At 40.6% G+C, this 24689-nt stretch overlaps 4 protein-coding genes across 4 annotated transcripts in view; 1 reads left to right on the top strand and 3 right to left on the bottom strand.

Moving 5' to 3' along the window:
- Window positions 1-11493, top strand: part of cntnap2a (contactin associated protein 2a) — a gene marked incomplete at its 5' end in the record, with an annotated part of 327084 nt that extends 315591 nt beyond the window's left edge. The window contains 3 exons of the mRNA XM_080515381.1: window positions 7272-7556; window positions 9964-10035; window positions 10576-11493. Coding sequence (XP_080371507.1) covers window positions 7272-7556; window positions 9964-10035; window positions 10576-10775 — 557 coding nt within the window. The 3' untranslated portion in view covers window positions 10776-11493. The remainder of the gene's footprint in view (window positions 1-7271; window positions 7557-9963; window positions 10036-10575) is intronic.
- A 4387-nt stretch (window positions 11494-15880) lies between these two features.
- LOC308143962 (lipocalin-like) lies at window positions 15881-17366 on the bottom strand. The gene is made up of 6 exons (XM_080514923.1): window positions 17208-17366; window positions 16932-17071; window positions 16711-16790; window positions 16484-16597; window positions 16281-16382; window positions 15881-16174 (listed from the first exon to the last, which is right to left on the bottom strand). Exons 1-6 carry the CDS (start codon window positions 17301-17303, stop codon window positions 16155-16157), a joined length of 552 nt encoding a protein of 183 aa, XP_080371049.1. The 5' UTR covers window positions 17304-17366; the 3' UTR covers window positions 15881-16154.
- A 1250-nt stretch (window positions 17367-18616) lies between these two features.
- c8g (complement component 8, gamma polypeptide) lies at window positions 18617-21859 on the bottom strand (the record flags this gene model as incomplete). Its single annotated transcript, XM_080515264.1, is given in 8 exon segments — window positions 18617-18742; window positions 19435-19463; window positions 19660-19764; window positions 19889-19996; window positions 20100-20170; window positions 20503-20648; window positions 21683-21769; window positions 21773-21859. Coding segments are annotated over 8 exon segments (759 nt in total).
- Window positions 21860-22616: 757 nt separating this feature from the next.
- On the bottom strand, window positions 22617-24661 carry msrb2 (methionine sulfoxide reductase B2). Its single transcript, XM_080515066.1, has 5 exons — window positions 24543-24661; window positions 23916-24013; window positions 23505-23581; window positions 23218-23365; window positions 22617-22980 (listed from the first exon to the last, which is right to left on the bottom strand). The coding sequence occupies exons 1-5, from the start codon at window positions 24655-24657 to the stop codon at window positions 22849-22851; spliced, it is 570 nt and encodes a 189-aa protein (XP_080371192.1). The 5' UTR covers window positions 24658-24661; the 3' UTR covers window positions 22617-22848.
- Window positions 24662-24689: the final 28 nt, after the last annotated feature.

Genomic DNA, 24689 nt, shown 5'->3' with positions numbered 1-24689 from the left:
TCTGAGCCACAAATCTGTCAAGGGTGTGTGTGTGTGTGTGTGTGTATGTGTGTGTGTGTGTGTGTGTGTGTGTCCATGGGAACAGAGTTAGAGCTAAAGGCAGAGAGGGATAGTGACACTGTGAAAGTGCTATTAGAGACAGATGATTGTCGCCCCCAGGGTTGGTTGCAAAGGACGTGTGCATCACTTCAGCACAAAAATTCTGATCCTCCTTTCCTTTTTATTTGTCTTTGCCTCTCATTTTCTGTTCACCCTGTCCTCACACATTTATTGTGTCACTCCCTGTGTGTACAACCAATTATCACTGAGGCGTTAAGTAACACAACCATTTCAAAGTATAATGGCTTCTTTAAAAAAAAAAAAAAAAAATCCTCAAAGTGTAATGTGTGTTTTCTTCAGTCAGGTTTTTTTAGGACTCTTTCTGGGACATACTCAGACCCTCATCATGTATCAGCTTTTTATGACACTTGCATAATTATTGGTAGTATCTTATCTGCAACAAAGATTCCAGCAACACAATGCACTTAGACATATAGACACTAAAGGCAGACCAAATGAATTTCAAACTGAGCATCAGAATGGAGAAGGTCTGAGTGACTTTGAACGTGACGTTTTCGTTGGTGTCATTTAGCAGACAAACTGCTGGTCAACTGGGACTTTTATGTACAACCATCCAGGGTTTGTGCAGAATTATATAAAAAAAAAGACAAACATCCAGTGTGCAACAGCAGTTATCTGGTTAAAAATGCCCAAGTAGTGATAGATGTCAGAAGAGAACAACCAGTTACACGTGATAGAAAATCAACGGTGTCTTTGTAAACAAGGAATTCATAACAATATTCCAAAATAAACAGTCTTTAAAACAGCAGATAACAACCGTGTTTGTTATTTGCTGTTTGATAAGTTTTGGATTTTGACCCTCAGATTGTAAAGTAGGAAAACATGAATCTTCAGACGACCTGTCATCCATGTCTGCCCTGAAAGTTTTTGCATTTCATTTGTCGAAAAGCCGTCCGTCTTCACAGTTTTGGCTTCTCAGTGTCATTTGAGCATCCTTTAACCAGCAGCGCCAAGTGGTGTGTTATTCCAGATCATATTTTCCCTTAATGACCGCGGCGTTTGAGAAATATTGCCACAAAGCTATGATCACGACAAGCTATTTTATTGATCATAGTACTAATAATTGTTGCTCTACTGTTCATATCATGTTTGTGCAGCCAACAAATCTGCTGATGATGTTATACTATCATTCTGATACGATAGAAAATAATTGAGGAAGGTTTGCAGCACCTTGCTAATGCTATGGGTGAAAGAAGGCAGGTCTGAATGCAAGACAAAATGTAGTACAGTATAAGCAAAATGTACTCATAAGTCACCCCTTCACCGAGTTCACATGTAATGTTTTCACAGTGGATGAAGCTGAAGGCTGCTTTTCAAAGCTATGAGGGTGGAGCTTGATATTTAATATTTGGATAAACATTTGCTCAAGCTGTGGTTGTGTAAGCGTGCTTGAAAACGTAGTCATGCAAACTCTCTGCAAACGTGGAATTGAACGAACTCAGCAAATGCGTGTTAAGAAAAACTTTGCAGAGTTTATCTTCTCCCATATAATGGAATTTGTGATCAGAACAGCGGTTTTTGCTTAATTTAGCTGAATAATTTAGAAATGATGAGATACCATGAGTTCATGCCTAAATTACATCTTGCTTCATGCTGTGTGAAGCATTAGCCTGAAACACAGCTGCATTAATAAATCATTCTATCAGGCTGCTTCCCTGCTGATGGTGATTTTGGGGTGTTTTCAAGGTTTCAGGCCCCAGCTATTTTATAGTATAGTGCGGCTGAGTGTCTTCCAAGCACAACACATTATCTCCTGCCGTGACGTTCAGTCGACTCCCTTTCTTCCAAGAAGCCTGTCAATGTCTGCCTTTTGTCTTGTGACCTTTGCATTCAACGCCGCAGGACGCTGGGACTCTGATTAAAACGCTTGATGAACCCTGATGTCCGAGGAAGCTGATAGCGCAGATTAGTTTTTGTCTCTTATCTGCCTCCAACCGTTGTGCAGTCGATTGGTAATTCTGTAATCTCTATCATCCCAGTGAACCTTTAAAATAGAGATGGGAGTGTAAGTGGTCACTGCTGCTGCATGTGTGCGTGAGTTGTGTCAGTGCAAAGGGGTGACATCATACCATCCTCTCTGGCTATCACAACTAGTACTTCAGGACCGTTCAGTCCTGATCCAGGGTAATCTTCATCCAGGTTCCAGGTTTTCTCCAGCTGCTGTGTCAGAGTGGGGGTGGAACTGCACTGCAGAGGGAAAGGGAGAGAGGGCTAGAAGGAGATAGGCGGAGAGAGAGAGAGAGAGAGAGAGAGAGTGAGAGAGAGTGCCTGCCAATGTGGAACTGTGTTAACAGGACCACATAACCGAGAAGAAGACCGCATGAAAGAAGACGAGAGGGGGAAGGTTTGCCTCACAAACTGTTTAAAGACACTGACGCCAACTCCACATAGGTAACCACAGCTCTGTGTTTGTGTGTATCCTCGTGTCTCTATTTATATGTGTGTGTTCATCCATGACTGTGCCAAGGTTTTAGGGGTTCAGTGTGAGTCATCTCAGTGTAAACTGTAAATTGAATTTGCTGCAGAGATAGAGAGGTTTATCGTTTTCATGCTTCGAGCAAAAAAGAAAATGTTCAATGCTTTTGAATTTCCGAGGCAATCCACCCGCTGGATTAATTGGATTGCAGGAAAATTACACAGATCCCTGGAGTGTGTCTGAATGAGACAGAAAAAGGAGCCGTCACAGAGAGTTTGATATTATTATTCTCACGGTCTGTTTACTTGTGTGTCTCTGTTATGTCTGTGGGGTTTTTTTGCTTGGCATGGTTACAAGCAAACGTCCTGATCAAGGAGGAAGGTGGAGAGGTACACACCTCCCTGTGGGCAAACACTGTGTTCACTGGGCTAGGGGGTTCGCAACTGCAGGTGTGTTTTTCATGCCTGAAACTCTTAGCCTTGCATTCTCTTCACCTATTGTATCTGTTCTTTATGATCTGCAATTTACTTAGGCTTTTGCTCTCTGTTACCATAGACCTTATGACCTTCCAAAATGATAATATCCACACTTATCTCCACATTTGGGAGGAGACACGGCAAGATCGGGCTGTGCAATGGCAGCAGAATTCCAAAATGAAGGGAAGTTGTGCTCAGTCTATTCAGCCGCTCTTATTTTTATTGCCAAAGTATGCATCCTTGAATTAAAGATGTTACAGAAGCATTAAGAACATGTGCATCTTAGCCCCCCTTTTAATACCTAGGGCATATTTGCACTGTCTGCTTTTCTGCTTTCCTCTCTCGTTCTCCGTCTGGCTGCCTCTGTACCGTATCAGCCATGACCAGCAAACCAGACACACTACCTGTATGCATTCGGTGCATGCATCAGGGTTTGTATTACAAATGGGTGTGGTGGGTGGATTCACGTTAATATTCTTTTGAACTGTCTCAAACCCATATTTTCATTACTCCTCCCCTTTGTTTGCCATCCTACCATCCCTACATCAGCTTCCATTTGTTGCCATGGCAACTGTGCTTGATCTCCACTACTCCACCCTTCCATTCGAGCATGCCTCTTGTAAGACCATTTCTTTCCCCACTTCTTTTTCTTTCCACCCATTTTTCCAGACACTCAAACCTCTGACTACTCTGTACCCCTCCTTTCTCCCTCCCCTCCTCTCATGTCTCTCACCTTTCCACTCACACTGAGCTTTTATTGGAGAGGCTGCCACACCCTCCCTCTTTCCCTGTTCTCCAGGTCTCCCCGATCCTTTTTTCTTTCTGCATCCCGCAGCTTTTTTCAGTTTCTCTTTGTTAGTGTCTCCCATACCAAAACACACCCCCAACCAGTATCCTCACACCAGGCCTCCAATTGCGATTTTATATGCTGCCCCTCACCTTTTGAATTATTCATGCTATGTCACCGGCCATCATGGTGACACACCATCAGGAGGTGCAATCCTCTGATCTGTGTGTGTGTGTGTGTGTGTGTGTGTGTGTGTGTGTGTGTGTGTGTGTGTGTGTGTGTGTGTGTGTGTGTGTGTGTGTGTGTGTGTGTGTGTGTGTGTGTGTGTGTGTGTGTGTGTGTGTGTGTGTGTGTGTGTGTGTGTGTGTCACATGTGGTACCTGGTATTACACACACAACAGGGGACCTACGCAACATATACTGTTATAAATTTCATTCAACCTCAAGCCGAAAGGATTAACCTTCCCTCTTTTCAAATTAAGATTAGTGTATGGGGTGATGTTGGTTTGTGTATTAGTACATGTTTTATTGATTAGTTTGGAAAGCTCCTTAAGACTCCACCGGGGAAAACAATGGAAGGGATTACAAACCCTGTGATCAGGTTGTGGTGACTGGCTGTGGCAAAACTATATTACCGGTACTTCTTAAAGTTATTTCATTAGTTTCCTATTTAATGCTGGTTATGGCTGACCCGCTGTCTGTCAAAAATATGAAAATGATGAGATTTTGTCAATGGAACAGTTTTGACCAGGGTCATTTTTATGTTGAAATTCTCAACAGTTTTTCTCAGGCATGTAGTAGTGCAGGCTTTGTGTTGAGCATTTGCTTCTCATCAAGTGTCCCTGGTTCGAGTCCAGATTGTGCCGGGGGATCTTTTTGTGTGGAGTTTGTACATTTTCCCTCTGCGTATACATGGGTTTTCCTCCAGGTTGTCTCCCTCAATTCAAAACCGCATGTTTGAGGCTAACTGTTGTTGTGAACATTTTTCCTCAATAAATCAACTCGAATGGATTCCAGGCCCCTGCAACCCTAAGAAAATTGATAACTTCAAAAAGGTTGTTAACATGCACAACAGATTTATTGGACTGCATTTGATTCAGCGGCCATTTATGTAATTATCTGAACCTTTTGTTCTTCCATTAGTGCTAAATGAATGTAATACCAATAAAACCACAATGGCCACTTGTCCATGACAACTATTCATCATGCAAACTGTGTGATGTCTGTGAGTCATTTCACTACAGACTTGTTGTTTTCTATTGGAAGCTTGTTCTCTATTTACTATGGGCATATAGCATATGGCATTGTATGTGAAGCAGTCTGTTTCACTCCCAGCAGAGAGCTTATTAGTATTCACATGCAGGGCTCTGCAGTGATCAACACATGTTCAGGCATACCAGTGAGAGAGGAGGTGGATTCATATTCACACTGTGTATTCATATGTCTGTTGTTATCAGTAATCTAGTCACTATTCTAACAGTGGGACTTGTTTCCCTTCTGTGCCTGAGTGTGCCTGTCTCTGCACTTACCGTGTCCAACCCCACGCATATGCAAATGAGAACACAGTTCCAATCCAAACCTTTTTTAAGGTGAGAAGTGGCTAATAGCAGATACATTTGTCTGTGATCCTGCAGGAAATGTTGGCCTTTGTGTTATTAGTCAGGTAGTGCTAAGCTGCAGTTCACTTTGAGTACACCTACACATGCTTACCAACAGCAATAGTATGTCATCCTGAATCCAGTGAAGGAGCTTATGAAAACAAAACCGTCCATAGCGTCCTGAGTGTCAGTGTAAGGTTTGTTTTCGCTTCACTTACAGATACAGTGAACCGCATACACACGGTGTACTTGTCTGGAGGAGGCCTGGTCAGATGATGAACATGAAGGAGACTCACATATCCCATACTGCTTATCTGTATTTCTGGCAGAACAATCAATAACACACACACACACACACACACACACACACACACACACACTTGTATTTGACCCACCAAAAAAAACCATAAAGGCATAGAATTACATTATAGACCACATCCAGATACCCAAATCCCCATCATGGAACATAACAGGGTTCATTAGTTAAACACACACACACACACACACACACACACACACACACACACACACACACACACACACACACACAGAGCTGTCCAGTTATTCCAGTTATAATCCAGATATTTCTCTGTAGGATTGTCTCCTGGTTCATATTAAAACATAATATATTTAGCAGCTCTCGAATACGGTACAGTGAATTTTAAATTAGTCCAAGTTCATGTGAAGATGGTGAGTTTCTGATGATGTTTGTTTTATGCACTATGATTAAAATATAAATGTTAGTGAGGGTAATGATTCAGTGTTTGATTCATGCAGTAAGTTTCTCAGATTTAAGTATTTCAGACCACAGGAGGGTATAATAGTTTGCTCTGTTGCTTCAAAGTGCGATAGTCCCCAGCTCATGTCTGTGCTCGGAGACTCTTCTGTTTGCATGCCCTCCTACTGAGTGTAGCCATTTTCTTGGGAGATCGAGATTCCTCCTCCAAAAACATGCAATTGAGATTAATAAGGGACTCTAAATGGCTCATATTGTCTGTCCGTCTGTGTTTGATTCGAAAAGTGTTAAGACTGTACCATTCCTTCATCCATAGTCAGCTGTGATCAGCAACAGTAGAAAATACACTCTACCTAAAAACACTGCTTAGAAGCAACAGATCAAACAGAAACATTGGCCTGAGCTCAGATGGCTAACTGCATTTCAGGCACTGCTTTATGTGTGAGTTTGTATAAAGCGAGTTGCTTTGAATAAACAAAGACATGAATATCAAAGGAGCGAGGGCTGGACTGTAAGGCATAGATGTAAGTGCAGAAATTGTTTCTTTTGAACCATCATTATTCTGATTGCTGTTGGCCTGGTGTATTTTGCACGATCTCTAATTGAAAGTAGTTTTCATGTTCTATTAAGTTGTTTCTTTTCAGTGCAAATGGTCTGCAGGGTGCGAAGAGAAGCAACGTAACTCACTGAATGTTTCCCAGTAGCACAGCCGTTTCAGTTTATGTAAAATCATATTAATGTAGATCGGAGCCAGCAGTCAAGGTCATTTAACAAATAAAAAGAAGCACGCGGCATTTATCACAGCAATTGATTTTGCAAATGATCAAATTATTTAATGCACTGTGACCTTTGATCATCCTTGGGTAAATATTTTGATGATAAACTGATCATATAGTGTATTGGAAGTCACATTCAAAAGTGGAGCATATATATCCATCACACTAAGATACGCCATGAAACCTTCTTACAGTGGTCTTAAATCATGTCATAAATAGAGAGGAGACATCAGAGCAGCAGTGAAGGAAGAGAGACATAAATACTGGGAGAGTGGAGGAGGCATTAAGTCATTCTTCAAGCTGTAATTTGACATTAGATGTCAATAACCCAACCGCCTCTGCTATTCTGCGTCTTTCTTCAGAAACTGGACACATAGATCCGGTCCTCATCGAGCGGTACAACACGCCAGGTTTCGTCGGGTGTCTGTCGCGGGTCGAGTTCAACGGAATCGCCCCTCTAAAGTCTGCGCTAAGAACAACAACACAGGCTCAAGCCACACCAACAGCAGGTCAGCCAGAAAAACAGCCTGCTGCTGCCGCGCCTGTGTCCTACCAGGGCAAACTGGTGGAGTCCAACTGTGGGGCGTCACCTCTTACCATCCCACCAATGTCTGCTGCAACAGATCCCTGGCATCTGGACAACACAGGTGGGTAATACCCCAGGTAGACTCAAGATGTTAGAAACGTCAGGCCCTTCTGCTTCCTTCTTGAAAAAAAATGAAAATACACCAAATTTGATCATGTAAACTGAAAGGAGGAAGCCTACACGCAATCAAATACTGCAAACTGTAAAACCTCTGTTTCTCTTTGGTATAGTGTCATTTCTTTGTTTTATTTCTTTGTATTGTCTCCCATAACATCAATCTATTTTATGTTTATCTTATGGGAGAGTTTGTTTGATGTTTGTACTTTTAGTACTGCAAATATTTCCCTTAAGTTTGATATGATTATGTAAATGTTTCCCATTTCTTTCTAACCATAATGCAATCCCCTGTACCGCCACAGTGGTGCTCCATGGGGCTGTGGTGATTCTAGAGGCCTTTTTTATTCTGTTGAAATTGTTATCATGTTTAAGAAAAGACTGGAGCTTCGTGCCATTTTGCATTGCCCTACAAAAAAAAAATGTGTATTTGCACATACCTAGGAAGACTGTCAGGCTGTGACGTTTAAACAACACATGAAATCCCAAAATGTTCTAAGAATTTGTTCTTTATGTGCCAAATTCTCAACCTGCCATTCAAATTTACTGGCAGAAATTGAGTTGATCAAACAAGGAAGTGTCTTGCCCTCTTCTTCTGCTCTTCTGTAGTAGTCAGTCTGCTTCAAGCTTCAGTGTGATCAGTGTTCAGAGATGATGCACTTAACTGTGACAAATGGTTATGGGGCGAGTGGCAAATAAGTCGGTAGGTAGGTGGGCTCATCTTCTCATCTTCTCATCCCATCTCACCATGTCTATGTGCTAAAGTGCCCTTGGATGGGACTGACACTGGAATTGCTCTCAGTGCAGGTCAAGCAACTCGCATCGCAGCGAGTGACTTGCTCGGTTCGTCTCTTTTGACATTTGCAAGGCATCATTTCCTGCAAAACTGCTGCTCAATTTTCTGCTGTTCAGCCGCTCTCAAAGTGGTGATAGTCCTGTATGGAAATCCTACTCGATCAGCAGTTTCCAATATACTCAGGCGATCTCCAGCAAAATCACTATGACCTTTTGTACTAATGGTCAGTTTGAACTTCAGCAGATCCCACTGGACATGCACTCATCCACTGGTCACCAGCTTCCCATCTGGGGGATTAAACGTAGGCTTTAACCGGCTGTGTAACAAGGACACCTATTATTGTGGCCACTTGATCGAAACAGGCGAACACAATCTGCCTTTGTTTCAGACTTGTACAAATACACAAAACTACATGCACACACACCAACATGAGTGTTCTTGTGTCTATTGTTACGTTCAACAGCAACGTTTAGCATTCAGAGGATCATTACGGTGGCAGCAGCTGTCTTCCCCAGGCTCTGTGCCAACTGAGCCTCTGGGAACACTGAGCCCTCTGAGATTGATCCTGATCATCGATTTGGTCTCCAGGTTCAAACTCACAGTCAGCTCTCCAGCATCCGTACACTTGACTGGATTCATATTTACCTCATGTTTTCTATACATAGAGCTGATCTATAATTTATCCAGGATTCTTTCCATCATTATGTTGAATGATCGTCGTCTGGCTTCCAATTGATTTTTTTTTTCCTCCTTTATCTTTGATTTCTCATCTTCATTTCCAGCTGGGGGGGGATTCACATTTTTGACCTTGCCTCCCATGTTTTCAGACATAGCACGTGTTGGCCATTGAATTGAACCACATGCAGGCAACTAACAGACCATAATGACTCTAATTGCCCTCCTGCCCTCTTTGGCTTTCCATTTTCACTGCCTCCGTCTTTGAATCTTACTCGTGCTCTCGACCTCCCAGGAGAACTGTGGGTAAATCAGTCAGTGGCTGAAACAGCTGACATCCCATTTCAGACAGCGGTTTTGTGTGTCGACATCTCATCTGTGCTTCTTACAAGGATTACTGCTGAGTAACAGAAGTCAAATTTGTAGGATTTTTCCTCTCTCTTTCCCATCATTTGTCCTCCACTTGTGCGCATCCACAGAGAATCAGAGCGATTAAACAATGAGTGCTGACAGCGATGTACTGTGGGCAGACAGAGAAAGAAGATGTCATTAACCTCTTAGCCTGTGATGAATGCTCAGTGTAAAACATGAACCCATGAACCGATACGTTATAATAAACTCGTCTGCTATGTCTCCAAGACTGATTAACAATTGCCAAGGAGGTACTGGAAGTTATTGAAACTCTTTATGAGACATTTAATTATCACAGATTATGCATGTAATGATATATTGTGACTGAACTAAAGAAAATACATTTACTTTTCTTAGTATGTTCCTGACATAAAAAGTCATTTGTCTATCTAATTCGTTTATATATTGATAGATTAATCCAGCTGTTCATAAAATAAATCAAATGCAGCCTTGCTTTCTATTTTTCTTCCAGATGCTGAATTCCCCTTCAATGAGGAGAGAGTCATTCCTGATGGAGTCAACAGGGACTCGGCCATCATTGGAGGTGCTAATGTCTGCATTATGAAACAGCTGCTTATAAAAGATGAACTGTTGTTCTCCACTGCTTCTTACTACCCAATGTTTAGAAGAAACAAAACAAATGTAGAGTAATACTTTTTCAAAGTAATGAGTTGCATTCACCACATTATACTGTTTTAGGTCATGAATGCAAAATGTGTAAAATCACATTATTTTCATTCACACCAATTGAAAGCATACCTTTGCATATAAAGAAATAGAAATTCATAGTTTTAATAGATGATCAAAACTATTATTGGAAAAAGGTCTTTATGGTTTTCCGGATGTATGGCATTGTGAAATTCAGTAACTAATATTTTGTAATTATCTGAGATACTTTTCATTTATATTTTTGGACATTCATTTTAAATTCTGTGTGTACTACTGTTTTGGTCAAATGTAAATGTCAATATGGGACTGTAAACCTTAGCTTATCTCAACGTATCTTTATTTTATTTAATGGCATCTCATCTGATTGGTAATTCCTGCTGCATGCACAATAACACAATGTCTGTTTCTGATGCAGGCATTATTGCAGTGGTGATCTTCACCATCTTGTGTACCCTGGTGTTCCTGATCCGCTACATGTTCCGTCACAAAGGCACCTACCACACCAACGAGGCGAAGGGCAGCGGGGAGTCGGCCGGCGAGTCGGCAGACGCGGCCATCATCGGCACCGACAACCCAGAGACCATCGACGAATCAAAGAAGGAGTGGTTCATCTAACGGTCGCCGTTAAGACTCTGAGAGAGGAAGCAGTTTGTCAAAGCATCAGTTGCCACAGAGATGGATGGGGTTAATTAAATGACCGATCAATATTGGCTATTTAATAGGACAATAATCTCCCAGAGAAGGAGGGGATGTGATGTGGGAAAGACATGTACAGAAATCTTTTTTTTTTGTTTCTTTCTTTGTTTTTTGTTTTGTTTTTTTTTATATATCCAGAGTATTAGAATGAGAAGAGGGGCATTTATTCAGTGGAGCACAGCTATAAGAGACTGTACATGTATATACTAACCGGCTTGTCCTTCTTTGTATCGTGCTTGGGAGTTTTCAGGAGTCCTTTGAATACTGTATATGACAAATAATTATACTTACTGGGTCGTGTGATAGCAAAGATTTATTACCAGTCCCTGTTGCATTTTAATTTTATATTTTAACAAAAATCTTATATCAAAAATGATCAAATCAACATGCCAAGCTTTTTTTTTTTGTCCAAGCTGTAGATGCACCAGTCTGTCAGCACTCACATCTGTCGAATGACATGCTGCGTACATTGTGGTAACATGGGGTGGAATACAGATGCCAAAAGTCACATTGTAAATATAATTCCTTGTGTTAATTTCCCCTTTTCTCAAAAGATTTATTCAGAGTCAAATACATAATACTAATTAGAAAGAAATCATATCTATATGAGAGTAATATCATATTTCTGTCCATAACATTATTTATATGTGAAATACAGAGTTTTATGTTTAAATCTTATGACATTGGATTGTAGGGGACGCCTCTTTCTGTTGAAGGGCAGAGAAGGGTTTCTCAGAGCATAATGGGATATCATGACACTCCATGGTTGGTTTAGCTCAGCGCGGCAGCTTTCTTTGAATTCAGAATGGAGTGAAACCGTGAGCCTTTACTCATTCAGACTCGAAAGGTCGGTTTGTTTCTTTGCCAAACACTTGAGTCTTATGTCTGATTTTTAAATGAAAATGTTTAAGCTACTATTTTCTTTGTCATAACTTTACATCTAAGAGAGACTTTAGGCTGTAGGTTTACAGGTTTTGCATGCAGCTGTGCGTATATGTTTGGATCAAATATACTGGACACGACGAAATCAAAGAATGTGGCTGACATCAATAAGTATGCATGTGTGTGTGCGCGTGCATGCATTTATGTATACATGCGTGTTAAAGTAATCAAAGCAGCATTAAACAAAAAATTATTAACAGGGGTCTGCAACAAGAGGAGCATATGCAGCTGTTTAGTTGTAGTTAAAAGTAACATGTGACACTTGAAAAGAAGAGTGTTGAGGACGCACCATATCTTAGTGCAATGTGACCTGCATGGGATCATTTCTGTGCAGGTGATAACAGGTACATTTCCAGCGGTCGTATGGAAAAATGGAAAAAAAATCCCTTCAAAAAGTAACCCTCAGAAGAAATACCAGAGCTGAATTCATGCTTAAATACTCATTCGACAATGATAATGCAAACTCAAGAAGGCTTGAGCGTAGAGTCACTAGGTACTACACCATCATGCGACCTGTAAGGGATACACCGCAAACTAAATGTCACAAGTTTAATGTTCAATTCGTTTTAATGGCCAGATGAGTGTTTTTTGTGCAGGGGTAAACGTGGTTGTAGAGGTTGCAGACCCCTGACCTCGGACCAGGTTAAGATAATAATTGGCTTGTTCATCCACTGTGCCTTCAGAGTATGGAGCCACCTCGCCTTGCCCCGCACTACTTAAACGTTGAACAACTACTGTACTGCTGCTGCATGAAATCTCTCTTAGGTGTTTTTATGTGTCCTGATTTAAATGGTGCTGTGTTCATTTTCCCTCAAGTTTCAAAGCTTGATTATAAAATGTTAGTTCATTTCTGTAATGTCAAAGAAGGAAGCAGAGAAGCGCAGCAGAGAAGGACTGTACGCAGTGGGACGAGCAGCATGCACTTCAACAGGAAAGAATACACACCTACATTCTGTTATGCACACACAAGCGATCTTGTCTGAAAAAGCATGAGTCAGTCGTTCAGTTACACCAACATTGTGTAGAATGAGGAGGCAGCTGCTTCGCGAGCACCGAACCAAGCTTCACTTCTACAGTGCCATCGTTATCCAACATGCATTAATGATATGGACACGTTGTGTTTTCTCGCCATGTTCTTCCTCTCGAGTTATGTTTACCTGTTGATCCTATCATACCATTTACAATAAGTGCAGTGTATTACAGTTGAAACCAGCTGCCAATATTGTGTTTGACTTTTTTTTTTGTATGTCTGTTTGTTCGGATTATTTCCATGGCGCTCTCTCATGAATGACTTGTGTGCATCATCACCACCTTGTGGATGGGTGCTGACTATCCGCTAGATATTCAAGCAGCTGGTGAACACAGCCTGCTTTCCACTGAGGCCTCAAAGAAGACGTGTTCTGTTCTCTTATCACATTCAAATTAGTTCAAATGTTTTTGTTTCTAAAAAAAAATTAATTTATGAACATGTAAACAAACCCTTGATATCTGCTTTGAACATACCTGATATGATGAGAGGGGATAATCGATGTTGACAGACAAGACCATAACCCATATGTTTTGCTTTCATTTCTATTGAGTTGAATAAAGAGTGTTTGATCTTTAATATCATTTTTTTCAATGGATCTCATTGATTTTTAGCACAGAAAAATGATGTACAGTGAGGCCCAGATATAGTTAGGCATTGACATGTTTTTCTATAAGCTGTTCACCAAAACATATTCAATATTTAGCTATATAATTAATATGGACTTAAAATGCAGACTGTCTGCTTTCATTCAAATTGGAGGAATGGTTAAGCTTTTTAATATGAAGCTGCCTTTTATTAAAATGAACTACAAGTAATTGGACTATTAACACGGCATCTTTTTCATAGGCTGTACCCTTGTTAAACATCCTCAATTCAGCAGGTTGACGGTTGATTCCAGATGTGGCGATCACAAGAACCTTAACACTGTGAGCACATTTGGTGAAGGCAAACTGAAGCTCACAAACAACCAGTCACCTTGGAAGACGGGCAAGATTGCAATTTCTAAAATGTATATTCATCCTGAAAGTCCACACTTCCATCGCATCGCATTTGTGTGATATACAAATGATACACAATGTGGTGGCATTCGGGGCCCAGATCCTGAAATTTGTGTCACTGTACAAATATTTCTTGACCTAACAATATGTCAAAGACCGTCATGGGATCTTATAATAATCAAGAAAAAAGGCTGAGTCAGTCCATCTAACCATCTTCTATGTCACCTATCCTATTCACTATACTGTGAGCAAGTGCAGAATACACCTTGGACCCATCGCCAGTCTATCACAAGGCTGGGTCTGTGGAAAATATATGTTTTCAGTGAAGGAAAGGAGTATACTTTAAAAGATCAAAAGCTGCCCTCTTGTGGCCAGATGTCTGTATCGAATTCACTACGTGATAGTCCTGTAATAATAGTTGTGCTTTTCAGCTCATGAAACAAATGACCAAAATACAATATTAAAAAAAAAAACGTTTTTTTTCTTGTTGAGTGGATCCTTTATAGATATACAGATAAAATAATGTAAAACCTAAACAGGCCCTGCACAAATGCACATTGCAAGGAGCATTTCAAAGACACAGCTTGTCAGGTGGCAGAAGGGTTCAACATTCAGGGACAACGCTGGGTGCTTGTGATGTTGTTGCTCTCAGACGCTACTGAGATGATTTTCTACTGGATGTCACTGCATGGTCTCAGGAACACTTCTGACAAGACTGAAGAAATGGTGAGTTGTTTTTTATTATTATTATTATTATTATTATTATTATTATTATTATTATTATTATTATTATTATTATTATTATTATTATTTTCTATTGGAAATAGAGTTTGTGATCATGATATTTGCAATCATGTTGTCTTTCAGGGTTGTTTTCTCCGGTCTAATGTGCGGTGAGGTTGAGAGGTGGACTGACTACAAAACTTCAGTGGGCTGGAGGAGGCTGAGGCTTATTACCCAGTAAGAGAATCACTTTTCAGTTTTACCTGCATTCCCCATTGGTCCAATAAAAAATAAGGGTGTGATAGGAGACTGATGTTCAATTCTCAACCAAAGCCTAGTTTTTTTCTATTTTCCCCTATAGACAGTGTGTACATAAAAGAAAGACTGAAGTACATTAATCTCATTCATTCATTAATTTATTTATTTATTCCTTTATGGACAAATAGAAGCTAACCAAATTCGTCATTTAAATATAAGTACATTTCCAACACTGTTTTACCAGTCAGAGAGCCCCTCTTCTCGTGGGTTCCCACTGGCAGCCTATGCTTTAATCCTTGCCTGTGTGCAACTTGTGCATTTTGGCACTTGCATCCTGTACATTCTGTGAAAATATTGTTAAAACTAAACAAAATATGCCATTTGTGCACCAGTGAATACAGTGATGTGAGGATTAGTGGTTTGCAAGAACTTCAGTTTACATCTATACCCAATAATATACCTCATTAAAGTTACAGGAGAAACCTGGATACCCCCCAGTGATGTGGTACAGGAGTGTGCTGTTGTAGATTTGGGTTTTGATTTTGGGTGTGGCTTTTCTGTTTTTACCATGTCCTTTGTAACTACCCTTTTTCCTATGTTTTGAAAAATGGCCACGCTTTAAATGTTGGACTTCCTTCTGGGCTGCAGTAATCTTTCCTCACCAATTGCCTTTGCAAAATATTTGCTATTTACATAAATCTGAGTATTCAGTGCTCGCTGGCCTGCTCTTATATTTTAAACTAGCCATTTCCAAACCCCTGTCACTGTTGATTTAGTTACAATTTCTTGTGAGAGGGTTCATTGATAAAGCATAAATGTTCATATTATTAGTTGGCTTGAAATCAAGTTTGTATTACCCCAAAACACATTTTCTCATGTTGACCAAATAAATCGTTATTTGTGCAATGTTATACGCAAAAACATGTTTATTGTTGCACTAAATATATAAGTGTAGTGCCCGTTTCTCAACCAATAGAGGGCAGAATGTATGATCCTACACACAATCCTTTTTTGAAAGTTGTATTTGCCTTGATTGCATTTTATTAAAAGAACAAACACGACAAAAGAAGATCAGCAGTTCAAAACATATATCGGCACCTTTCACAGTCTCATAGACTCACCGCCCTTCACACCACCACCAGACATTTTGTATATCCACTCTTATGCCACAGTCAATTTGCAGAATAGGGAGAATAAAGTCTGAATCCAGATCAGGCTTGATCTTTGGTTTGCAGGAGGAATGTGAGACTAAATGCTTTGTCCAAGGTGTCTCTTCGTCACAGTGCAGGCATCCGAAGTGAGTCTGGGATTTGACAGATGGAGGACGTATAGGATGCAGGGGACTCTTCAGACCTCAGGACATTCGTCTATAACAATGCATATGAGAGCGGTGAGGAAGCCGATTTCTTGAACCAATCTTGAATCACTGTACATTCATGTTAAAAGATACATAGAGGCTCATTGATAACGTACCATTCGTTGGCAGGAAAGCAATGTTGTCTGAGAGGATGCCCGTGTCTGTAGAATACTGCGTGAACTTCTGCTGCAGGTCAGCGCTGATTTCAGGAGTGCGACCTGCAACCAGGAAGAAAAAAAAAAGATGTCACCAAAGTCTGCCTCCAATATGCAAATCGTTCCCTGAAATGTTGCTAGAGATGTTAGTGAGCAGAACTTACTGTAGAGCTTGTTTAAGACTTCTGACACGTCATCCTTTGTCTTGATGTTGTGGACCAGGGCATAGCTGTCATACACCACATCCACAATACGCATGTCGTTGTCATTATTCCAAGCTGTGGAAAGTAGAAATAATGAGATTGTGCAACAACAACAAAAAAAAACCTTTATGCTAAGCATGTGTGTGTGTGTGTGTGTGTGTGTGTGTGTGTGTGTGTTGTGAACTCACCCTGGCTGCGGAAAGTGAAGCGTCCGGGAGTGTCGGTTTTCTTAGCCAGGTGAGTCATCCTCCAGCAGGTCCCATCAGCACTGAAAGAAAAAAATACACAGAAAAGTTGACTATGGTCAGTTTACATCTCAGTCGTAGAGGGGGGAAAAATAATCGCAATCCTCTCTTTACTTTTTCTTCTTTTTTTCACTTTGAAGTTTGATTAAGTAATGGTTGCTCACTTCAGATTGGAATAAGAGAGGTCCAGGTCTTCTCCCTCAGTTGGTGTTATCACAGCAGTTCCCATCTTCATGGCTGCCTTGTGATTCACGAACCATTCTGCGTTGGTAGCAAAGCCCACAAGGTACCACTTGCCTGCCATCTGAAAGACAAAGCAGATGAACGTTATTCTCGGACGCAAACAGCTCAAACAGTGCATTAACTTGATTTTCCAGGTCTTTGAAAGTAGAGTTTTGCTAACTGAGTGAATCTTAAAGTTACATTACAGTTTTTCTTACCCTCTGTAGGCTGAAGTCTTGCACAGGGATGACATTTGCACAGGTGGAAATCAGCAAGCACGACAGTGCGGCCAGTATCCTCAGTGTGCTCTTCATGGCTTCTCTTCTGTCTGTTCTGATCAGGGAGTATGGAGGCACTGCGACGGGGGTAAAGCAAGAGCATTGGTCTTATATGCTCCCCCATTCCCCTCCTCCCGAGCTTTCGTCTCCTCTGTCTCCTCCCCCCCGTTTTTCCTCCTGTTGCAAAAGCCTCTGCCTTACAAAAACTATTTGGCCCCGGCCCAGTGGCATGCAAATCACGGCTGTTGCACAACTGGATGGAGAAGGGAGAGCTGAGGGGGAGAGAGGAGAAGGGGCAGTTGGTGAATAATAGAGACCACTTCTCTTCTCCTCCCCCCTTCCATCCAAAATGTGCAGGCATGACTGGCCTATCTAAACAGTTACTGTTTTGTAAGAGTGCAAATCACATCACCATATGGCACAAGAAACGCCACCCAACACACCCAGGGAGCACAGTGGCTGCAGGGACGCTTTTAGTTTCCTGCTTCAAAGTCTCCTCTCAGAAAACTCAGTAATGCAGTTTACAATGTGTGGGTTTGTTTCAACTAGGTATTTATTATAGCCTGCAAGGCTCCAAGGCAGGAAAAACCCAATTTATCGTCTCCAATAAATTGATATTGGAAATTGTCTGTGCAGGGATTTGATTGTTTTTGATACATTTGCATGTTCATAGTTTTAAGAAATGTTTGATTTGTGAAACATCTTCTCAGTGTTGTAGCACTGAGCACGCATAGTTGAATAAGACGTATCTTCTTGTTTTTCAACGTTTAATCTTTTTGTGCTTTAAGTGAAAATCGTCTCCCACAGAACAACACATGTTGATGTTATCTGAATTGATTTAAAGTGTAAAAGAATGATTAGCTCTTGATGTTTTTACTGAAAGGCATGGACTTTTTCTGATTTGAAGACAGGCAACAACTTGAAATCAGATGATTATGTAATAGACACACACACACACACACACACACACACACACACACACACACACACACACACAAATTGGGTTCTGGGTGGAGCGAGGAAATGGGGTAAAAGGCACATTTGATAATTTAGTTTCGTAACCAAACTCCCCAACCCCTTTTTGCCTGTCACATCTGGTCTCCATTATCTTCCATTCCAACCCCTGCACCCCCTTCTCTTTTTCTCCTTTTGTGTCCTCACACATATACGACCAAGGCACACAGTCACACAATCGGAATGGTAAAACTCAGAATAAAACAATAGGATGCGTCTAACATGAAAAGATCCATGCATGACAGTACCATCAAACACCAAGGTGCAAAATAGAAAGACATTTATGGATTCATTCATCGATTTATTTTCTTGACTGAGGGCATAAAAGGCCAAGTTCACTTCAGTCTGTGGAATGTTATTCCTCTGTTACATTCAAAGTCTTCGAGCTCATTTCTTATGTGACTGTCCTTTCTGGAGTTCCAGTAATTCAGCTCCGCCTCTTCAACATGTAGGAACACAATCTGGAAAATATGAAAGTGAAAGACTATATTACACAGAAGCAGTAGGGATGTTTTTAAAAAGCAGTGGAAGTTGGATAACATGTTGACAGTTTTTTTTTTTTTTAAACGATTGAGTCGAAACACATGCACCGCCTGCAGGAGCACATGTGTGTTTGGTAAGACTTTCTCTCTCTCTCTCTCTCTCTCTCTCTCTCTCTCTCTCTCTCTCTCTCTCTCTCTCTCTCTCTCTCTCTCTCTCTCTCTCTCTCTCTCTCTCTCTCTCTATTATGGAAACCATTCTTGGCTCAAATTTCACTTAATAAAATAAAATGCTTCTTTAAAATTCACATTATCTTTTTGACTTTGCAATGTTTAGATATATTCTGTTATCAGAGCTCATTCCAAAAAAAACCAAAAACAAACACATCCAAAATCAGTTTAGCTTTTGCAGTAAAAACAAAAAAATCTTCACCCCAAATCATTACTTTAACATGTGAGATGAAGTTTACCTCATGTCAACCACTCTTACATTTCCCTTATACTATTTTGGAAATTGGTGTCCTCTTCTGTAACTTGTATTGATCTTGTTTCTTGATTGATTTAAAATCATTTCAATCCAAGGTTGAAATATCATCCTGGAAATTACACCTACTGTTCTCAATAAGATTTTATTTAAAAAAAACAAACAAACGTGTATTTGTCTTACTGATCACGTGATCCTGGTCGACATCACCACAGTGACCTAAAAAACAAACAAACATATTTGTATTTTAATTTAACCTTTTTTTTTTTATAACGGCTGCACGATGTTGAAGTGTTTTTATGCACATTTATATTCCATGCCAGAGTTTAGCTTTTTTTTAGCTTATATGAAATACTACTGTTATAATTGTCTTTCTCCTATCTTTTTTTACAAGTGGCTTTATGAACAGACTTACTATAGGTGGGGAATGGGAAATGGTAGGCCAGGCCCAAGCCCTGCTTTTCAGCAAGCTGCTCAAATTTGGTCAGCATGGGTTCTGATAAGTTGTCCACCAACCTGCCTGTATACACAAACCAAGATGTGATGAATCCATACTTTATTATAGAGCATCAATATACCAGGCTCAAACATTATAATCATTGACACCATCTGACAGTTCGATACAAACCAGTCAGTAAACTTACCATAAAGTTTCATTGTGATCTTTCCCTGCTTCTGGTAGTATAAAATAGCATATGAGCTGTGGTCCGTGTATCCAATCACTATGTCGGTGTTCAGTTCAGGACGAGCACCTGAAGGAAGCAACGGAGAGAACCGTGACCGCAACAAGGCCGCTGTAAATTTTGCAGCAGTAGATTTAATGCAAAGACTTGGAAAAAAAGAAGAAGAACTGACCTTTAAGTGTTAATCGTGCAGGGGCTGAAGTGAGATCGTAGACTTGCAATATTTCCCAGCACTGATGATTACTAAATAAAATTAAATAAACAGTTTTCAATTAGTTTGGTGTTTCTGAAGTGTTGCTGAAAATAACAAGCTGACTTTTTTCCTTGTGCAAGAGCCAAAGAGGATTTACAGCATTTGAATTAATAACTAAATCATCCACAGTTTTGTGCAAACACACACATTTCTTTCAGCTCGAATTTTGCCTTTCAGCAAATGCCAGGTCAGCTTGACCTAAAATGTTTAAAGAGTAAAGAGAGAGGCAGAGAGAGAAGATTTGCTCCCGCTGCTGACAAGTCAAGACAGTGAGGAATCACAGCAGGCTGGGTGCGTGGCGTGGAGTTGCAGTGCTACTTACTGGCGTGTTTTTGTGCTCACAGACAGTGTTTGGTCAGACGCAGAGGAGAACGTGAGGGTCATGACCGTTGGCTCCACCTTGGTGCCATGGTTTATCAAGTAAGAGCATTTGGAGGCTGTGTTAAGGAGATACCAAGTCCCGGTCATCTGTAACACACAGAGCAAGAGGGAGGCTAACATGTGCCTTGCTTCTACCTCATTGTCATACAACCAGCATGTAGTGTGTTTTCACTGCTGGTTTGTGTTTACTTCATTTAATTGCTTATTGTCAGCAGGGCTTTCTTGTTGGTTTGACCTCTTTGTGGACGACACCTGTTGACCTGAACCTGCATATGAGATTCCCATGATAGAATGAAAGAGTATTTATTACAGTTAAATCTTTTTGTTAAGGAAACAAGTAAACAACCGTGGGAGGCATTTTCGCAATTGCTAAACCTTAATCCTGTAATTCCTTGCAAATAGACTTCTACCAGCGCTCTGCCAAAATCAAGAGAAAAGTACTTGAGCAATGACTATGAGCTGGAAATCCAAATAAGCAGAATATGTGTTGTGCTGCCATTTTTTTTTTATTTACTTTCCATTTCTCCTTAAAAATAAATTAAGAAAGAAAAAAAACATTTGAACCTGTAAGATATTGACATGGTTTCACAAGGTTATGATTAACTAATCACAAAGCAAATTATATTTACCAACAAAGCTCTGAATACCATAACATTTCCATTTTTATAAATGACACAGAAAAATTTGATTCTTTGTTGTTCCAACACACAGAAACAGAAGCAGAGCGGTCTGAGGATGATGCTAAAAAATGTTTAGTTGTTCTTTTGTGTTTAAATCAGTTAAATGGTTCAATATCTGTATTGATTCCCAGTGACTCTGTTGCACTCCTTGTTTGCAATATTGTGACATTGTGGAACAAACAAGTGAGAAACTGAGTCAGTGTGCAAAGGTCAGATAACGTCACGCTGGATGACTGATTGCGCTGCATGTGGAATCAGCGCTGCTCTAATTTATCAAAGGGACTCCATCCCTCTCCGGTGCAGTTTTTCTTATTCAGTCTTTTTCCACTTGAATAAATCTGAGCAGTGACGGAGAAAAGAAGTGGGTTAGACTAAATTCAATCTGAACTGCCCTGAGCTCCTACGGTGCTCTATATGCAGTACGTACTGCTTCTTTCTTACCCGTTGTATGTCTACGTCCGGAGCAGGCTGGGCCACATCAATAGGGTTGACCTTTGGCTTCTTAGGAGGTCGTCTTTGGGGTCGTGGTCAACTTACTGCTCCTCCGACAGCTTCGGTGTAACTCCACAGACACACCAACACAACCACTACGAGTATGCAACGCCATGCTGTGGCCATTCCAGCACTGATGTTAACACACTCGGATGTCTAACTATCCAGCTGGATCACCCAGCTTCCCGTATTTCTCTTTAAAATGATCTTGTTTTTCGACTGGATTGCCTCTGAATGTCTGCTTCGTTCTGCTGTCTGCTCTCGGCATTACTAAACTTTCGCCACATGTATGCAGAGGATGTAGACGAACACAAACAGAGCAGAGTGAGGCAGAGGATGAACTGCCAAGTTAAACATTAGCTTGGTTTACTGGTAGAAACAAGGTCACAATCGGTCCACTGCCGTGTTCCCTTAACACAGATTTCAGCAATAAATTCTTATTATTACAACTTTTCAAAATAACCTTGACCTCAGATAACAAATATGAGGTACATTTATCTGCTTTAGGCAAGTTGGCAGAACTACATTTTATCTCAGATTAGAAGAACAATGCCACAAGTGGAATTCCCTCCATTCTGCAATCTGTGCTTCCTGTAGATAAAACAGTATAACTGAGGTCATTTTAAAAATATCTTTACTAATATAAAGCTTGCATCAAAATGTATTACAAATTACTTTTTTGGGTCATTAACAGGTTTTTTGTGTTTTTACCAGATAGAAAAGAAATTGGCTCTTGATTATGTTTTAGTTCAGATACAGTTATGTACTCAACGGACATTAGTAAACAGGAAAAACAAATCAATACAGTGACTTTAATCAGACATTTTAACATATAAAGAATTATTAACAGTCGACCAAAATGCTTTTTTTTCTGGTACATATCTTATTTTATGCCCAAAACTGGACTTTCTTTATTTTCAATGTATTTTTCAAGACGTGGCTTTCTTTCTTGATAGTTCAGTTAATTTTACCACATGAATGGTCCCACTTCCAGAAGAACTCATGTCTGAATCAAAGAACATGTCCTCTGATCTTACGCGGTCCTCAATTGTCAACTTAGCAAACAGGCATGGAATGAAATGACAATAGTTTTCCAAATGGTTTGAGTAAGTCCATCACTTCTCTTCTTCTTTTGCCGTTTCCTGGGTTTCTCTGGGTTTAAACGTGAGGGCGACACTGTTGATACAGAAGCGCTGACCGGATGGGTCCGGTCCATCCTCAAACACATGGCCTAGATGGGCATCACACTGTCACACACACACACACACACACACACACACACACACACACACACACACACACACACACACACACACACACACACACACACACACACACACACACACACACACACACACAAACAAACAAACATGCAACATGTTCATGTAAATTTCCATTCATTCAAGCCATGGTAATATTTCTACATTCAATCTGAAATTCTTCCAAACAAAAACTTTGTTTTCAGGGCTCAGAACACGGCTCACATTTTTACAAAGGACTTCTGTCGCAGCACTGCCGAGGCTGTTATCAGGGCGCCGTATGATGGAGGCGTGGCTTTCATCACGCTCCCAAGTCCCATGAGCCTCTTTGAATGCAGGCCAGCCTGTTCCAGAATTGTACTTCGCCTCTGAACTATGGAAAGAGAAAAATAAAACGCGTCCCTGACAATCATTTACAGATCAAACTTCAAGACTCAGCAAAAAATATTCTTCACATATGAGGGTTATTGATATAGAAGAGCTTCATTTCACAGTAATATACTAACTGTTACCTGAAAAGTGGAGACTCACAGCAGACACAGTGGTACATCCCCACTTCATAATGATTCAGGTAGATTCCACTGAATGGCTGGGATCACCCACAATGACCAACACACACACAGACACAATGTTAGGAGCATGCCAGTTAATCACACATTATTATTCCTAAAATCAGTTTTGTAAGTAAAACTCAGCAACTATGTTTTACATCATCACTACTTGTGTTTTTCAGGTTTGCTCATGTGTCTCAGACTCTCTTGGACGCATGATCAAAAGACTTGTAGCCGTGTAACGTGGTCAAAGTCCATGCATACTGTGATGTTTTTTGGGGTTTTTTTTATGGGGCTGTCCGCTGTCCTGACAACACTTGACACATGTATACATTTAATATCAGAATTAATTTAATGACTTATGAGACTCACCTCTTCTGTTCCTCTCTCTCGGGTGACCACATACTGTTCTGGGGTGAGTTTCTTTTGCCAGTCTTTGTTCTCATCATAACGTGTGAGAGACTGCAAGCCTGCATGGAGCACACATCACACAAAAATGCGTGAACATATCAAATACACTGTAAATTATATAATTACAACCACCCAGCCCAGAGGTGTGAGACCTTCATGGGGAAGGAACTAATTTTGGCAAACCCAGCTTATCAAGTATTATAGATTTTTGGCAAGTTCAACTTTCTATCTTAACTTTTGCCTCTGCAACAAAATGACAAATGCAATAAAATCTGATTGATGCTAAAAGACATAAAAGAAACGTGCATCTCATGATAAGCAGGTTGCAGACGACTTTTCCATCAAGTAGTGAATCTCATCGTGCTTTTATGCTCAATCACACTAAAGCACAAACTGCATTTAAAGATTCCTGAATGACAAAATGTTAGCCACGAGGATCTCCGTCAGTAAATCAAACAAACCTCCATCATCATGCTGTCATTTACAGAAAGTCGTGCCTTGGAAGTAGAGCATAAGGAAGTCCCAGCTTTGTGCGGCATATTAAACGAGCGGAGTAACAACAGAGAAGCTGAACTTTATTGATTATACCTTGAGATGTGACCACGGGGCGGATGAGTGCCGGGAGTCTCGTCGGGATCGCCGCTGATTTGACGGTCGCTCGTTTGGAAAAGGTTGAGAAAAGACGTCCGACGAAGCGCGACATGTTTGCTGCTGCGGTGTCAGATTGTGTGTGTG

The sequence above is a fragment of the Blennius ocellaris genome (genome assembly GCF_963422515.1).
Source record: "Blennius ocellaris genome assembly, chromosome: 19".
Classification (NCBI taxonomy): Eukaryota; Metazoa; Chordata; class Actinopteri; order Blenniiformes; family Blenniidae; genus Blennius; species Blennius ocellaris.
This window is presented reverse-complemented; position numbering and strand designations above follow the sequence as displayed.

What these genes read in the sequence shown, in the direction of transcription:
- msrb2 (XM_080515066.1), bottom strand. Translation starts at nt 24,657, where the DNA reads ATGTCGCGCTTCGTCGGACGTCTTTTCTCAACCTTTTCCAAACGAGCG. An exon ending in CCCCGTGGTCACATCTCAAG is followed by an intron (nt 24,014 to 24,542) that starts GTATAATCAATA and finishes TGCTCCATGCAG; the next exon opens with GCTTGCAGTCTCTCACACGT. An exon ending in GAGAGAGAGGAACAGAAGAG is followed by an intron (nt 23,582 to 23,915) that starts GTGAGTCTCATA and finishes GGGTGATCCCAG; the next exon opens with CCATTCAGTGGAATCTACCT.
- LOC308143962 (XM_080514923.1), bottom strand. Translation starts at nt 17,303, where the DNA reads ATGAAGAGCACACTGAGGATACTGGCCGCACTGTCGTGCTTGCTGATT. An exon ending in CTCTCTTATTCCAATCTGAA is followed by an intron (nt 16,791 to 16,931) that starts GTGAGCAACCAT and finishes TTTTTCTTTCAG; the next exon opens with TGCTGATGGGACCTGCTGGA. An exon ending in CTTCACTTTCCGCAGCCAGG is followed by an intron (nt 16,598 to 16,710) that starts GTGAGTTCACAA and finishes TACTTTCCACAG; the next exon opens with CTTGGAATAATGACAACGAC.